The sequence below is a fragment of the Pongo abelii genome, chromosome 8 (assembly GCF_028885655.2).
Source record: "Pongo abelii isolate AG06213 chromosome 8, NHGRI_mPonAbe1-v2.0_pri, whole genome shotgun sequence".
In the NCBI taxonomy this organism is placed as follows: Eukaryota; Metazoa; Chordata; class Mammalia; order Primates; family Hominidae; genus Pongo; species Pongo abelii.
The window spans coordinates 125,081,389-125,098,688 of record NC_071993.2 but is presented as its reverse complement, the minus strand read 5'-3'; the positions used below and the strand labels follow the sequence as shown (position 1 = coordinate 125,098,688).

The 17,300-nt window shown below is 38.5% G+C and overlaps 2 protein-coding genes across 19 annotated transcripts in view; one reads left to right on the top strand and one right to left on the bottom strand.

The window, feature by feature from the left end:
- Positions 1-13,685, bottom strand: part of LOC100449428 (protein CASC2) — a 162,750-nt gene extending 149,065 nt beyond the window's left edge. For 5 of the 9 annotated variants that reach the window (XR_010141629.1, XR_008510660.2, XR_008510657.2 and 2 more), the window contains exons 1-4: positions 13,312-13,685; positions 10,859-10,901; positions 8,209-8,274; positions 1,956-2,056 (exon numbers count right to left, since the gene is read on the bottom strand). The gene's annotated coding sequence lies outside the window, so the exon portion shown is untranslated. The remainder of the gene's footprint in view (positions 1-1,955; positions 2,057-8,208; positions 8,275-10,858; positions 10,902-13,311) is intronic. The other 4 variants (XR_008510658.2, XR_008510653.2, XR_008510656.2 and 1 more) reach the window with 3 other exon arrangements.
- RAB11FIP2 (RAB11 family interacting protein 2) overlaps positions 13,473-17,300 on the top strand; it is a 42,059-nt gene continuing 38,231 nt past the window's right edge. For 8 of the 10 annotated variants that reach the window (XR_008510651.2, XR_008510652.2, XM_024253888.3 and 5 more), the window contains exon 1: positions 13,811-14,608. Coding sequence is in view for 8 of the 10 variants with exons in the window: in XM_024253888.3 (XP_024109656.1) it covers positions 14,256-14,608 (353 nt within the window). In the remaining 2 variants the exon portion in view is untranslated. Of the gene's footprint in view, positions 14,609-17,300 lie in introns of all 10 variants that reach the window. The other 2 variants (XM_003777640.5, XM_002821184.6) reach the window with 1 other exon arrangement.

Sequence of the window (17,300 nt, the reverse complement as noted above, 5' to 3'; positions counted from 1 at the left end):
GAGTACTATAAACCAGTTCTCCAAGGTAAGCTGTCAATAAACAGTTTACAGATTAAGACTAGCAACTTCCTCAGAGGATTCACTTCAAGCCCCTAACCTTGCTTTAAACTGATCAAAGCTATTATGTCACACTGCCCAAGCTCATCCAGTTACTCCTGCCCCTGCCTTGCAATATCTACCTTAAAACAACCAACCAAGGTCCCAGCACCTTTTCCTCATTCCCCCACTTTGAGGTACCACTAAGACTCCACAGATCTAATAAACTTCGCTTCACTTGATCTACAGATTTTTCTGTTTTTTCTTTAAGAAGGTTTATGGTAGACACATCCCTTAACAATATCTTCAACAGGTTTCATAATATTCTGAGCACACTGGAATTAAAACACATACATATCTGTTCAGGCTTACAAAGTTCAATTTATATCCTCTCGAAAGTACTCGCCCAATCTTACTTCACCCTCGATGTGTAGCTCAAGGGACTTGGAATGGGGAGGTAGCTTGGTCTTCTCTTTAAATGGGAGTGAGACAGGAAGTGGAGGGGATATTTGGTTTGAGATGACCCTACTTCCTTTGGAGACCTAACACTTCCAGGGAGAAAGGATCTTCTTGGGTAACTGGTTACTTAATTGTCAGCAGTGTGGAGGGCTGCTTTTTCATTTTGCTGCTCTGGCTGGTTCCACATGTTCTGAGGTCATAGTGAGCATCATGCTGGCCTCTCCATCACTGATGGCTCACTCCTTTTTTTTTTTTTAAGATGAAGTCTTGCCCTGTCACCCAGGCTGAAGTGCAGTTGCATGATCTTGGCTAACTGCAACCTCCCCCTCCCAGGATCAAGTGATTCTTCTGCTTCAGCCTCCTAAGTAGCTGGGATTACAGGCACCCGCCACCATGCCCAGCTAATTTTTGTATTTTTTTTTTTTTAGTAGTAGAGATGGGTTTCACCATGTTGGCCAGGCTGATCTCAAACTTCTGACCTCAAGTGATCCGCCCGCCTGGGCCTCCCAAAGTGCTGGGATTACAGATGGCCACCACGCCCAACCTGATGTCTCACTCCTAAGGGATCACCCTCTCCATCAGTTCTTGCCTCTAAAATCTTTTCTTGGTGCAATGTTGCCCCACTCTGCCCCCTCTTATAAACTCTGTGCTCCTTTCTATGGAGCCACAAGAACTACTGAGGAAATGAGACTAATAACGGAACATTGTAGTGAGAATCAAACACACTACTAATATATGTGGCACACAGGCAATAACTAGTAATCTTCTTTCTTCCCGATTACATGCAATGCACTGTGTTAGTGATGGTACCTTTGTAGTTAGGAATGAAAATATGAGTATTTTTTTTAAGTATATAAGAAAAGGTTCACAAACATTTATACTTTAAAACCAAAATCTAATGTACTGTGATTTCATTAAACTACAAACAAATGTAGATTTACCATCAAGTCTTTTAAAATTCTAGACAAGACCAATAAGGAACAAAACATTGATGTCACAGTGACACTTCATTTTGACTGTTTTTGTTGTTGTTGCTTCTACTTTTTGTTGTTGCTGTTGTTTCTTCTTAATAATAAAATAATTTTTAATTCAGCATCTGAAAAGTAGATGCTTCATTATTGATGAAACTAGGCTCCATTCAAGGTGTGAAATTAATATGTACCAACACAAAAGTGGGACATTTCTCTTAACATTTTCCATGACATGTCTTAAAGACTATTGCCATTTAGGGAGATTCAAAAGAGCAGAGTGAGAAATATTTATAGCATATGAGTGTAATAAAAAAAGTTTAATCATGAACTACCAACACACCAAACTGGTAGGACAGAGTTTACATTAGATCACAGGAATGAATATCAAAAATACAGGCAACATTTTTGAAAAAATAACCAGCAGTGAAAAATTTATTTATAACATAAACCAGACACTCCAAAATAATTTGTGGTTTACTTAATTCTTACCGTTCATCCTATATTCTTCTGAATAAACTGAAGGAAGGCACCCGAGTAACTACCTCAGCTGTTTTTGATTTTGATTCTGAATTTTCCATGAGATGAAAACTCTATATAACAAAAAAAGATGGCATGTCATTTTTTTAAGTTAGATTTTTTCCCTCAGTGTAGATACATATTAAAAAGAAATGTATTACAATAAATTACTATATTTCCAAATTTTCTCATTATTTTTAGGCAAACAATAATTGCATACAAATTCTGAATAAAGGAATATCACATTGCATCTTATGTGTTCTGCAATATGCACTCATAGAAAATCATTATAGTAACAAAACCAGCTGCATGTAATAGAAAGCAAATGATTTACAATGTTACTGTGAGAAACTACTTTATTTCATATTATCATAAAAAGAACAGAGCTGAATGTTTGCATGACAAACAGAAAAATCCAGAAATTCCAAATGCAACTCAGTTTTTTAAAATTTAAATAGGTATTAATGTGGAAGGTGATTTGAAAAGCCTTCCACTCTAGAGCATATTAGCAATTATAATTTGCAAGGTCATTATTAGTCCAACAATTGAAAGAAAAAAATCTACGAACATTAATATAGAAAAAATGGAGTGATATGTGCTTCTATCATACAACATCTATGTTATAAGAGCTTATACTTAGTGATTTTGAACACTATATTTCATTTAAACTGAGAAGTAGAATGTATTTTTGTTCTTAAATGAAGATTGACCCTGAAATTTGAACCACATCAGAAGCTTTCAATGACTGTGTTTTAATATGTTTTATATGTCAGTCATCACATCTGCCTACCACAGCTCCATTCACATGAACTGGTCCCGCCCACATCCCTAAGTCAAGGGAAATCCTATGCAGATCTCAGAGCCCTAGCTCTCTCTCTCCACCCAACCACAGGTCACAGAGCCAGAGCTGCTATGATATGTCCTGTCTCAAGAAAAGCTGATGCTTCCTCTCAATCATGGAAGTTAAGGCTAAAAGCTGTAAGTCAGTGCCACAAGAAATCCTGGCAAGAAGAAGGAGCCTTAAGAGGAGGAAGCAGAACAGGAGTAGGCAGGGGCTGGGAGGGAGAACCAAAATACAGAGTACTAGGTGACAGTGAGGAGATGGAGACATAGGGAGAAGGAGCCAGGCGCGTCAGGAGTGGATTACCTGTATAAGCCGTGAATTCCTGCTGCCAAGACCCCTCAAACTCCTGCTAAACTCCAGGACACCTAGCCCAGGACTGACTCCTAGGCTTAAATATCCATGAAATTCCATACCTCTAATTTTGCTCCACATATATCAATATAACAAAACCATTCTAAGCAAATTAACTGGTATGAGTCTCAGGTTCCTGCAGCCAAAGAATATATAAATTATATACATATGTATAAAATTCAACATATTAACTATATATGCCTATAACATAATAATTAGTATATAGTGTTTGATTATGTTATATATTTATGAATTATATTTATAATAGTATACAATGTATACCACAATGTATTTATGTTTCTAAGAAGTTTATAATACTAAACATAGAAATTACATATAGTATGTTAATATTACATATTATGTGTATAAAATTTTAGGTTATTATATATATCACAAAACCAGAGAAAAGTTCCAAGACTCAAATATTTATGCCTGAAGTCCCAGCTTCAAATCCCTTGTTCCAGCTATTAAATTAGGAGTGCTCTTTAGCGATCATGCTTTTTGGAGAAGCAGCTCATTCAAGTTATCTAATAAATTTTATAGTGGATGCACTGAATGAATAGAAAATATATTTTAAATATAATTGAAAAAAATACATTAAATAAGCATAGTAAGCCAGCTTTGGGGTTAAGTCTTTACTACTTATCACCATGTATTATAATGACGCTAAACTATAATATACCAAATATTACAATAGAACAGGCCATCAATCCAAACCTTGGAGTTCTCCTAAGATGTCCTGCTTTATAAATGTAAACACTCATTTTACCTAATCCATAAAAAAATAAGCGACGAACTGTGTGAGGTGCTGCTAATTGGCCAAATAAGATATGGACTGTGACAATGTGTAGCCGTAGAGGGGTGACAACAAGAATATGATTGATGTATGTTCGAGAGAAAAAGAGCAGAAAGAGAAAGTAAGTATGAACAAGTCTTTCATTCAGTAAGTTTTGCTCTAAAAAGAAACAGAAAGGTAGCTGGAGGAGGTACAGGGGTGTATGTGCAAGTTAAGTTTTTTTTTTAATATGAGAAATACTAGATAATATCTGTTTGTTGATGACATTGATCCAGTAGAGAAGAAAACGACTGAAGATACAGGAGGGAGAAAGGATAATGGCAGATGCAAAATCCTTGAGAAGACAAGAAGAGATGAAGTCCATTACCTGAGTCCTCAGAGGGGAACACAGATGGGTGATCTACTGTAACAGGAGAGGAGAGGTAGGGCAAGTAGTGGGGCACCTTCATGAACTATATTTTTATTAGTTCATCTCAAATTTGCATTAATTTTACAAGCTGCTACACCACAAAATCAATGTCTACTGCAGTGAGAATCAACCAAGATCCTGTATCTTTTCCCTGTATGTTGTTGGTAGGTCACCCAACCAAAATGCTCTTAATTTTTAAGACCAAGTTCACTAAGGACATCACTTCAGGTTTATGTTAATGCATCTGGAACATTTAGTCCTAATGTACCACCACAAGCTAACCATAAAGGGGACCCAAGACCATCTCATCACATCATAGAAGGCTCCTCAAACCCTTGGGCTCTGGCCATGACCTCACTTTGCTTACAATGTAGGTAGCAGGTACAGTATTTCAGGCCGTATACTCAGATGATAGGCAAGAACTGTAACTCTATTTCCCTGTTACTCAACATAATCTCTATTTTGATTCCCTTAGTTCTACTCTTGTCAAAATGTATCGAGAAAATGTCATATCTGCATAAATTCAGGTTTTTTAACTCAGGTAAAATTTCCATCTCCCTATCCTTCTCCCTGAGACCAAAACTAAGTTCTAAACGCTGGACTGAAATTGAGGCCCCAGGGAGAAGCCCAGGAGGGTCTATGGCTGTCAGCATTGACTCCTATTAGCAAGTCATATGAAGTAATAGGTGTAGGTCCTATCATGGCCAGTCCCTGGTTCTTTATCCATGTATACTCTGAATTTTCCCAATCCCAACCTGGAGGACCCTAGTCTATCAGCCCTCTCTCAGTCATTTTCTCACCTTCCAGGGGGAAATGAAATTTTTGGAGGTTCTCAGGTACCTCTCTGATGGCAGGAGGCTCAGGGAGTTGCCTGTATCAAGACCGTCTTGGCCTTGAGTCCCCCTGCTCTGCTATTCTACTGCTACTGTTGCTGCTCCAAACCAATGTGGTGCATGGGATTAGGGAGCTCTGGGACTTTGCTTACTTTCAAGGTCCTTGAGAAACAAGATGCAAGTGACATTTACTTTTAGATGCCAAAATTTATCTGGATGGTCTATCATCAATTTGCCCAGCTCCCATGCTCAACAAGTGGGGAGGTGAGTGGAAAGATCTTGGAGACATTCCACCTGTCCAACTATCTTGATCTTCTTTACAAGCTCGCTATCCTTCACTTTGTCCAGTGAAATCCTTGTGTAGTGTAGGTCTTTCATTAATTGCATTCTTCCCCAATTTTTTCTTTACTGCATAAATTTTGGCTTTTGTTATATCTTCCCCTATTGTCTACTTTGAAATGGAAAAGCTGAGAAGTGACTCTGTTGCATGCCTTGGCCTCGCTTCTCTGGAGCAGTTAGTCTAGCTCTCCTAGCTACTGCCTGAAACTAGGCAGAAGGTCATAAGTAGGCCAGCAATTACTAGGAATAAGAAAAACATAAGTTATTATCAAGATATTATCAACCTTGCAACCACATGAGCTTGTTAAGGCATGTTTTTCCAAGAAGGCACTAGGTTTGCCATTGCACAATACATTTAAATTTAGTCTGTTTTATTAATACAGTATATTGTCCTGTAATAATCAATTTGACTCATCACATAATTTATCTGCATATATTTATCTTAACTATCAAATTTTTATTTATCCTTCACATGTTCCTTAGCTTATAAAGTTGAGTTGGATTTAACGTAATTTGAATGATGGTAAATTAGAATTCTCTTGCTTTTAAATGTTCCACTGTTATTTTAAGTAACTTTTGATGCTAGAAGAAAAAAGTGTGCATGCTAATAGGTATACATTTAATAGATACAAGACTAAAACCATAATAAAATTTCATATTTGTAAAATTCTTTACAGTTTACAAAATGATTTTACATGTGTTATTGTGTTTTATTCTCTAGCAAGTGTCTACTGTAGGTTGAGTTAGTGGGTAAGTCTTGATCTCCTGAATGAAAACTCAACGTTTTTCCACAAGGATCAGACTATTAGCATTTTGACATTTGGTTATGAAGGCAGAAGAGTTCAGTGATATCCTAGGTCACCCTTTGTCCATGCATAAAGCTTATTAATATATTTCAATTTCTCTGCAGTTTATGGAGGCCAAACACCACAGTATATGTTGCTGCTCATCGAGTATGTCATGCGGCACAAAATAGATCAATTATCTTTTGCTTGTCTCTGTGCTTTCACTGAAGCAGTGTTAGGACCTGGCATCATGTCAAGGATGCTCTGATAATGCTTAAAGCCAACTGAAGTACAAGAGTTGTCCAAAGGATATGAAGGATCTGTTTTTCAAGTGTCCTGATGTGAGCAATGCCTAAAGAGAGTTCTCCCACAACCTCACCTTCTTTGTAACAGGATAGGAAAAAAAGTGGTAATGTGTGTATTGGCTGTAGCTTTATCTCCTTCAAATTAAATGAGATTGAGATGTTAATGAATGCAGTGTAAGGCAAGTCATCAGCAAATGTCAGCTATTATTATTATTAAAATTGAGATAACAGAGTTAACATTAGAGTAGCAAATGGAAGTCAGAATATATTGGTTAGCACCAAGGTGATAATATTGGGAGGTAGGGCCCCTGGCAAAGCCCTCTTGACTGGGATTAGCACTTTTATAAAAGAGACCCCAGAGAGCTGGCTCATTCCTTCTACCCTTGAGGACACAGTGCAGACTGTCATCTAGGAGGAAGAGAGCCCTCACTAGACAACCATTCTGCTGGTACTTTGGTCTTTGACTTCCCATCTCCAGACTTGTGAGAAATACATTTCTGTTGGAAGGAAGGAAGGAAGGAAAAGGAGGAGAAGGAGAAGGAGGAGGAGAAGGAGAAGAAGGGGAAGGGGAAGGGGAAGGGAAGGGAGAGGAAAGGGGAAAAGGGGAGGGGAAAGGAGGAGAGGGAGAGGAAAGGGAAGGAGAGTATGGATACACTGGTTAGCAGAATGTTTGTTGTAAGATTCACAGGACGTTATATTTTTGTTTTTAAATTTATCATAATTCTCTCTGAAGTGAAAATCTAGAATATTAAAATACTATCTGGTATATGATCTACTACATAAATTTCTAATTTTGCTACTTATAGGTATATAATGTAAGGAGCTATTTTTCTTCAACTCGAGGATCTGATTCATTTTTATAAAGTTGTTAAAATGATATCTAGAAAGTCATTATTGAATTTTAAAAGAAGGTTTGAAATACTATTAAGGGCTTATTCTATGTTACTTTTGTTTAGAAAAAGAGTGTCCAATAACATTGAGTTTGGCTTGAAACAAAAATAACTCAGGGTCTCCATTGCTGGGTTACAGGGGCATCTGCCTCAGCTCAGGATCCTTAATTATTTGGTGAGGAACAGTCCAGACCAACTGCTGTGTAGCCTTTGCCTTCAGATAGGAGGAAAGTAAGTACTTGGAAAAAAAGGGACACATCATCAAGCCAACAGCAACAAGCACCTTTTGAGTACTTCCTATGTATCAGGCCCTCTCTGCACTTTTACCTGATTCCCCTATTTAATCTTCCCAACAACCCACTTTGCAGATGAGGAAACCTAAATTTGGAAGGTTTACACAATTTGCCCAAGGTCACACTGTTATTAGTGCCCGGGGACAAAAATCTACCACAGGGTGAATACTCAACAGTGTTCAGTGTCTCCATCCAAGGAACTTTGCAGCAAATCTTGTTTCAGAAAGCGTTACAAGCCCTTAATTCCTGAGGTGCCTAATTCAGAAGACTTCACTTTTACAAAGCTAGCTTGCTCCATTTTTTTTTTTCCAATTTCCAAGTGTAGACAGAAAGGAAAATGAAGACCATCGAAATTATAAAGGTGATCTGGGCAAAACCTACCTTAGAAATTCATGCAACACACTTCTTACTCGGAATAGGGTTCTTTGAAAAACTTCCTGAATTTTCCTGTGTTAAAAGAACACAGTTATAGGCATAAATTGCACAATCCATATACCTTCTCATCTTGCATAAACTTGATTTAAAAAAAACAGTAAAATGCAGTTTCTCATTGATTTGAATTTACCGGGAAGCCACTCTGGATAACCCAAGATCCAAGTTTGGAGAGAGAAGAAATGTAAAATTCACTGTTTTCTGGAAGAGGACTTTAAGTTGCTCAAGGTCATATACAACATTAGTTTAAGCCAGAAGATTTCTGTCCACTATACTACATAATTCCTGAAAGGAGGTATCTCCTTTAGGTATACATTGCTAAGCAACATCTCATGCTCAGTTTTGGCTATGCAGATCAGCCATGATCATTCCAATAACCAGAAAATGATTATAATACATACTGGCAACAGTTCTTCCCTATATTACAACCTATAGGTGCACTGAAGGTGACCTAACCCAGAATGTGTAAAAGATAAGCACACAGTTCTAAGCCCAAAGTGCTTTTATGATCAGATATCCAGATGGACTAAAATATTGTTCAGGTCAGTTGAAAGCTGCTTTAGGAGAAATGTTTAAAATCTGGCCCTGGAACAAGAAGAGTTGGATCTATCCCTCAAAATGTCATTTTCCCCCAGGCTTTGTATCAAACACACAAAATATAACAAATGAAACAAAACACAACAAAAGTCCTTTACTTTTTTTAACATAGATCAAATAAGTAGAAAGGCAGAGAACACTAGATCTCACATGTAGGAAAAAACCACCACCACCAAATGTTTTTGCCAGCCGCCCACCAGTTTAATGCTCTCTAAATGAATGTATTTCCAGAAATATTATCCCAGAAATTTTATGGATTCCAGGCTATCCTAAATACTATAATTTGAATCTGCTATTCTTTGTTTAAAAAATATCCCTGTCTTGGATTTTAACTGAACATAAAAAATTTAGCAGATGTTTACAGAGTACAAATATGATAAGTTTATATAACTCTGCTCATCATTGCTTGCAGGAATAATCAAAATTCTTCAGCCCTTACTAACCCGCACCTAAATCTGTAGAAGCAGCGATGCTCTGGAAGATTTCCAAAAGACTCATGATGATGAGACAATTGAAATTTGAAGACAAATACCAAAGTAGTCACAAAATCCTCTTCCAATAGCAATAATCTCTGCTTCTCAGTAAATATAATAAAAGGAATTTGAGAATTCTGGATTTGGAAGGGGTCCCTGAGGCACAGACAGAATATGGCTTGCCAGGTCTATAACTCCTTAGTTTGTAGAACCAGGATTAGAATTCAAGTCTAATACTCAGGCCCATGGGTGTTCCATACTCTCATTCACAAACTCCCAATAATTTCATCGTCAATTATCAAAAAAAATCCCTGCATATGTGCATAGGAGACACATATAGATGTTTATGCCGCATTGTTTATGATAATTGAAAAAGTGGAAATAACTTAAATGTCCTTTGGAAGGAGAAAAGATCAAATGGGGCTTATTCATCTCACCCAATGCCATATACCAGTTAAAGTAAATCAATTCGTGTTCTATGCATTAATATGCATTTTGTTGTAGGAATAAAAATTATACAACAGAATACTATGATACTATGAAAAGGAAATCAAAAGATGTTCCCATACAAAATCTTCTTATATGCAAATGTGTATTTTGCTCCGTAAATTCTTACCAATCTCAGCATATTTTCACAGTTCAAAAAAGCTACAAATACTACAGATAGAAGTTATGTTTATTACTACAATTAAAAAGTTCAAGGCTGCTCAAAACCACTTGCACATACATGTAATTTCTTCCAAATCTTGAGCTGTTGGTGTCAATTGCCTCATGCAGAGCCTATTAATAAAACTTATATTTACTTGCTTTCTGTGATCATTAATTACCTTCATTTGGGAGACAGAGCTCTCAGGACATCTTGAAAAATAATTTTTTTCTCCTGAATTAGAGAATTCTTTATTAATATGTTACATAAAAAGGAAATCTGCTTTAGTATATTGATCAAATTCAGTTAGATAATTATAATGCAATTTGCTTCTTTGCGTTGTGGATATACTATGTAGCATCTTTAAATGTTAGAGGATCCTTTGGTGGCTGCTATAAAAGTCTCATTTTACAAGATGGCCCAAAGAAGAAAAATGACTTCCCTAAAGAGTAGCTAGCAATAGGCAGCCCTGGGATTAAGACCCAGGCTGCTGACTAGAGCTCTTTACACTACATACCATGTTACTTCTTGGGCATCACAAAATGTATCCACACACTGCCCAATCCCAGAAGAGAAATTGATCAGTCCAGCGATGAAAACAAAACAAAACAATCACCAAAAATCCCCAAATGCCAGTTCATTGCCATAACAATTTCAAGTCAATTTGCCAAATACTCTTTCACTTTTCAACCGGTTATGCGGAGATTGATCTATCTATCTATCTATCTATCTATCTATCTATCTATCTATCATCTATCTATGTATCTCCAATATAACTCTGGGGCTTTGTCATATGTACATATATATGAATTTTACGTACATTTCAGTTGTGTATACATTTGAGGTGTGGTGTGTGTCTGAAGTCTAAAGACTGTAATGATACCTTGGGGAAGTTTCTTGTTGTCCTTATGTTTCTGAATCTCCATCTGGAAAATAATTAATATCCATTACATAATGTACATGGGAGCATTAACACCCTTGACCCGGTGGGCTATTTAAACATGAGAGCATTATCATTGTTCTGCAACAGATTTGCAAGATGTGATTTTAGAGATGCCTTTGTCCAAAGGGAAAATCTCCCCCAATGTCTGGAATAAGTCTCCTTATGGGACTCAAAGGGGCAACATGTAGTAAATATTTTCATCTGTGAAATCCTCTACTCCTGGGGAATAAATATTGACTATTTTAACTTTCTGGTCAAAGCATTCTTATTCATTGCTGTAGGCATTGTAACAGTTTAAAATTAGAATGTTCAGCATTTTCCTTCTAAAATATATTATTTTCCCAAGACTTTGATTTTGGAATTGTACCAAACATTTCCGGATGTATCATTAGTCATAGGATAATTTTTTAAAAAGTGACTCTCTTCAATTCTGGTATGCTGTCCTTACACACGCAATCCTTTCCTTTTTAAATTGTTGTCCATGTATATCTTAGAATTAGTAAAAATAATTTTTAAAACTGTAAAACAATAAACATTTTGGGAGAAGCACTTTGATCCCAGATCTTATGTAATTGCCATTATTTTTCACTATAAGCCAACCATATCTTTGACTCCACTGTCATGTTTTTATTCTCCTAATATAATCAAAAAAGGAAAACATTCTATAGGAAGTCATTTCCTTATTATAATGCAATCCCAGATTCTATTTAGCTCATTTGGTTTGTTTGTTTATTTGCTTTTCCCGGGGGCAAAAATATGTTATTTTATTATTCTGGCTTAAAAAATTTTAAGTCATAATTTCTGATTTCACCAGTAAAACTAAACAATTTTGGCTCTAGCCAGGTGTTGGGAAAACGCAAAAGAAATTTAGGTGCTACAGAAAGAGAGGTTAGTAATTCCAATTGTTCAGCTCTTGCCTTTAGAGTATTCTCCGCATTCTGTTGGAGTATGTTATTGCGTTGCTGTGAACTACTGCTGCCAACTTCTACCCTAGAGATGGCTATATTTCAGAGATGAGTGAAATTATATTTGTAAACAAGTTTATAATCATTAATAAAGCTTACCAAACAATTTAAGCTCTTCAGAAATACACATCCACTATTATAATTAATTTTCTATTGTTTAATTACAACCTTTAATAGAGACATGAAGACTTTTAAAAATGTATAAGAACTCTAAACTTAATTAAATTTGATTTCATGATGTTTATTTGGTTTTTGTAAGTTTCAGGTGTCAAATTATTTCTCCTTAGAGATCCTGGTGAAATTCCACCATTGACTCTTCCAACGTACTGTTTAAAAATCCCTAAGAATATTTCTCTTTAAAGTTGACAACTGTGCACTCTGGGATCCAGATGCTATATTCGCAGTATGATGATTTTGTTCTGTTTTCCACACATGGCCTTTTCATACACTGTCTCCCAGGGATGAAAAATTCTGCCTTGAATGAGAAGTTTTAAACCTTGCTTGAAAATAATAAACACGATACTTTACATGTTTATGACCATTTAAGTTAAAAAGCGTGCATTTACATGTATCATATTGTTTCACTCTCAAAATTAGTCTTGTAAAGGGAAAAAAGGCATTAAGTAATTCAATAAATTGTCTGCTGCATGCTAGCCACTATGAAGGGACTGCATGATAGACAAGGCAGTCCCAAAACTTAGAATTTCCTTGGGAAGGCAAGACACGAACAGAATTAATGGCAATAGGGCTAGTACGTAAGCGTCTCTTCCAATTGAGAAATAGAGGGGCAAAAGGAGATTTATGCGCCGTATTGTGCTAGGAAAGGCACATGTATTATCTCCTAAAACTCGAAACCCATGTTTGGGGCATGGTCTCCACATGATCTGCACAGTCTACCACAGTGTGAGTCCCCACGTGGGTCCTTTTGACGCTGAGCCCATAGAGTCGTAATGGAGTCTTAGACATGAGGTAGAACTGGCTTTTTTACTCGTGAAAACACTGAGGCTCATGAAGGTGAAATGACTTGGCCAAGGTCACACACACTGATAGCGGCAGAGGCGCGGCCGGAACCAGGTCTTCTGATGCCAGCTCAGTGCCTACCTACATCTCTACTCCCTGTGTTAGTTTTGGAAAACTATTTGCTTCCCTATCGCCCTTCGTCTGGGTGGGGGATGTCATTTTCAGTCAATTTACGGACTTTTCAGAAAGAGAAGGGTGGATAGGAGATTGGAGAAAAGTTTCCTTTCGGTCAGTGAAGAGGCCTGATTCGTTCCAACACCATTTATGGACCTGCTCGTGCCGGGCACTGGGCATCCAGGACACAGCGAAAACAGATTCCCTGCCCTCAAAGACGCCGTAGTTAGGGGCGTCTCCGGGTCTTTGATGACCTCCTCTCACGAGCGGTCCCCAGCCCTCCCCAGGGCTCACCTGCTGGCCTCTGCAGGTACCCACGTCCTAGGACCCGCCACTGGGCCAGGCCCAAGCAGCATCAAGCCCCGAGTCCCCGCCATTGCGCCCGCGTCGCGCGCCTCCAGTCGCCACGGCAACCAGGGAGGTGCTGACCCCTGACCTCGAGGCCCCGCCCCTTCACGTTCCCGAGACCAACATGGAGAAGGCCAACCCGGAAGTGCCGCCGCAGCCGCAAGCCGGGTGTTAGGAGCCGCCGGCCGGGCCAGGCCGAACCAAGCGCCCGCCGTCCTGCAGCCCGCGGCCCGCCCCGCGTCCCGCCGGCGCCGGGGCGGCCGCGTCCCCCGCCCTCCTCCACTCCACCCCTGGCTACCTGCTCCCGCCCGAGAGGAGGAGCTGAGGCAAGGGGGAGGAGGGGGAGGGAGAGGTTTGCGAGAGGGAGCGAGGCCGCGTTAGCCGCCGGCGGTTCGTATTACCGGGGTCGGGAGGAGGAGCCGGGCCGGGCTGGGCCTGCGGAAGAACGCTGGGCGGGCGGGAGGCGCGGAGGCAGCGGAGGCTGCTCGGCCGCAAGGAGGCAGGCGGGAGACCAGGGGTGCAGAATTGGGGCGGGGGGCTCCCTTCACCCCCGCAGCCCTCCGCCTGGGTCCGGGTGGCCAGGCCTCACGTGCCCGCAGGCCTGGGGAAGGTGGAGACAGGAGCAGGGGTCCGCGCAGAGGCCTGCACGGCGCGGCCAGGTGATGGTGGGCCTCTGTGTTTCTCCAGACGAAAGGGGACCCCCGGAGCGGCCGTGCCCCTGGGCTGCCCCCGCGAGGCGTTTTGACATCAGCCATAGGGAAGTCGGGGAGCCCTGAGCCTGCCTGTCTCCGTTAAGTGTCCTTAGGATGCAGTGATTAAGGAATTAGGCTCTCCCTCCGGGAGGGGCACTGCCTGTGCTTGTGAACTCGGGTGCAGAAAAGCAGGACAGGATGATGCTGTCCGAGCAAGCCCAAAAGTGGTTTCCAACCCACGTGCAGGTCACAGTGCTCCAAGCCAAAGATCTGAAGCCAAAAGGCAAAAGTGGTACCAATGACACATACACTATAATTCAGCTGGGCAAGGAAAAGTACTCCACCTCTGTAGCTGAGAAAACCCTTGAGCCAGTTTGGAAGGAGGAGGCCTCTTTCGAGCTACCTGGATTGCTAATGCAGGGAAGTCCAGAGAAATACATTCTTTTCCTTATAGTTATGCACAGGTCCCTGGTGGGTCTGGATAAATTTTTAGGGCAGGTGGCAATCAATCTCAATGACATCTTTGAGGACAAACAAAGAAGGAAAACAGAGTAAGTTATGTAATTTATTTTGAATTTGGGGGAGTTTATGTCTTATTTATGGTTTTTCTGTTCTTGGAAATTATCCGTATACTTGGGCGTTGGTTTTTGGATTGAAATATGATCCAGTTTTAAGCACCATATTTGCATGAATCTGAAGTAAAAGTAGCGCTCGTGATGAAATTTTTTTAAATGGAATCATTAATGATCCCTTATTCTTTCTGTTAAACATCTGTCAAATAATTGAATATTTTGCGGTGGATTTTAAGTAAGTTAACATTGTTTCAGTATAAGAGGACTGGATCACAGTATTGACCAACTAGAACTTCATATAAATTGCTATGGATTTTAAACCTTGCAATTATCAATGAAATGGAAGATGAGAAATTAAATCTGGCAACGTAATGTTGATGTGTCGCACTTTGTAGCTGTCAAAAGATAAATTACCAGATTTATAACTCAGTATTTCATTTCAACGTTATAAACACAGCCTTTATTTTAGCTCAGCCATTTTTCAGGGTCAGTGCGCCTTGATGGGAGTCTATACCTGTTAGAAAAAAAAGAAGTTTTAAAAGTGTGTACAAACATCCTCAACTTCGAATGCACTAACATTTTCCTTTGAATTTGCAATTACATCAGAGTTATTGTATTCAGAATTGGTTTTCCAAAGCTATTGTGTTTAGACCATATTAAATGCTGTAGGATGGAGAGAATGATAAATTTTTGTGATGAAATGATTTGATGACATCTTCAGTGGTCTTTTCAGTATGACTTTTGAGCTTGAGTTAGATATATTTTAATTAAAAAAACCATAATATAAATTAACACTAGGATATTGTGTCTTAAATGGAAAAAAAATATGTTTTTAGAGATAGGTATACGCACCCCTTCCATAAACTTAAAAGGACATTATATTAATGAAATTAGTGGGAGAAAAATACTGGTTGAACTTCTAAGAGGACTTTCCATTTCCAAAATAGTGTTGATGTTTTGTTCAGTTATAACTGAATTTATTTACTCTTTAAAAAACTTTCTTATAACGATAGTTTTCTTGAAGTTTATGTTAATTATTTACATTTTAAAACGACTCTCTCTTGTTCTTTTCTGTACATTTCTACTCTCAGGCTTCTCTTGATTGGAGTTTTTTTGTTTCATTTTAAATCAGGTCTTAACCTAAGATTTAATATATGTGGAGTAAAAGTGTAGAGAGACCAGAAATATAGGAATGCAGGAGGAAAAATGGTACCATTTAATTGAGATGAAAATATTTTAGAAGGAGAGAAAAAGTTTTTAAGTGTAAAGTTTAATATATATCAATGATTTGAATAATAAAATTATTTGATACCTAAAGAGTGGCATTCAGTTTCCTCCGAGGGATTCTTTATTAAATTGAAAGTGAAAAATGGATAATTACCAAATAATCTGTTTCATATTGCCAATTTTGGGTGACACTTAGTAAATATTTAACGTGTTTTGAATGTAAACTATTACGTATATTGCACCTTCAAACTCCTCACTTCATTTATCGTACTTTAATATTCATGGATCATGTATTTCAGGCCTTCTCTGAAACATAAATTTTCCTAGTGAAAGTAGGCCCAAATGTGAACCCAAGGAGTCTGAGGATGAAATAACCTTTTACAGTTTCTTCTTGTTTTACTCCTAGTCCTGGGCAACATCACAGTTACAATACATTTGGTATGAGTAATACTCTAATATTGTGGTCTCTCCTTATAGAAATTCTCTACTGGCTATTATATAAAATTGATTAGAACTTTAGGGGTAAAATGCTTTTAAATGTTATCAACAGGGTTTGTGATGTTATTGCATTCAAAGTGATTTTCATATGTTGTTAAACCCTTAAGATTTTATTTGTGGATAAATGGGGACCATGTATTTGATGAGGTATCTTTATTGGTAATATTTCTAGTTTTTTAATATATTTAATAGCTTCCTTTTCTAGCACAGCTGTACCTGTGGCCCAGTAAGAGACAGACTTGAGCTGCTGGTATATTGCAAGAAAGATATTTAATATTCTGCCCATTGCTAAACTTTGTCAGCATATTCCCAAGTGCTTTTTAGAAAACTGTTTCGAGTGATGAGGACTACCAGCTGACTTAGAAATCCTATAAAACCGCTGGGTGTGACACTTTTTACATTTTGACACTGAAGACATATATTTACAGCTTGTCTTCCAGTTGTGTCATGATAGTTAAAGAAGTATGACAACTAAAATTATTACTTTACTTATTTTCTTACCTTGAAAATAAATGTCTTTTTTCTCTCTTAAGGAATGGGGAAAAAGGGTCTGAGCCAGAACCCTTTGAGCGGGCCTGGGAAGAGAACTTCTGTATCTCCTCCTTTAGAGGATGTCTGCATTGGTTCTGGCATGAGATTTAAAGAAATAATACAATGTTTAGTAATAGAATGTTAAAATCGTTGATGCTGTTGTGTAATATCCATTGATTTTTTACAATAGAAATAGGTGATGTTGACTTTTTTTTTAATGCTCATGAAAAGTAATAACAACCAGAGTCTCTAGAGTTAGATGTGACTCAAACATATGCAGATTTTAGGACGTGTGTGTGTCTCAGCGTTGCACCTGTGTCCTGGCCTCTGGCACCCTTACTGCCAATTTTGTCCCATTTCTGACCACACAGCACCAATTGCTTGGGAATAGTTCCCACATGTGTGCTGGTTTTTG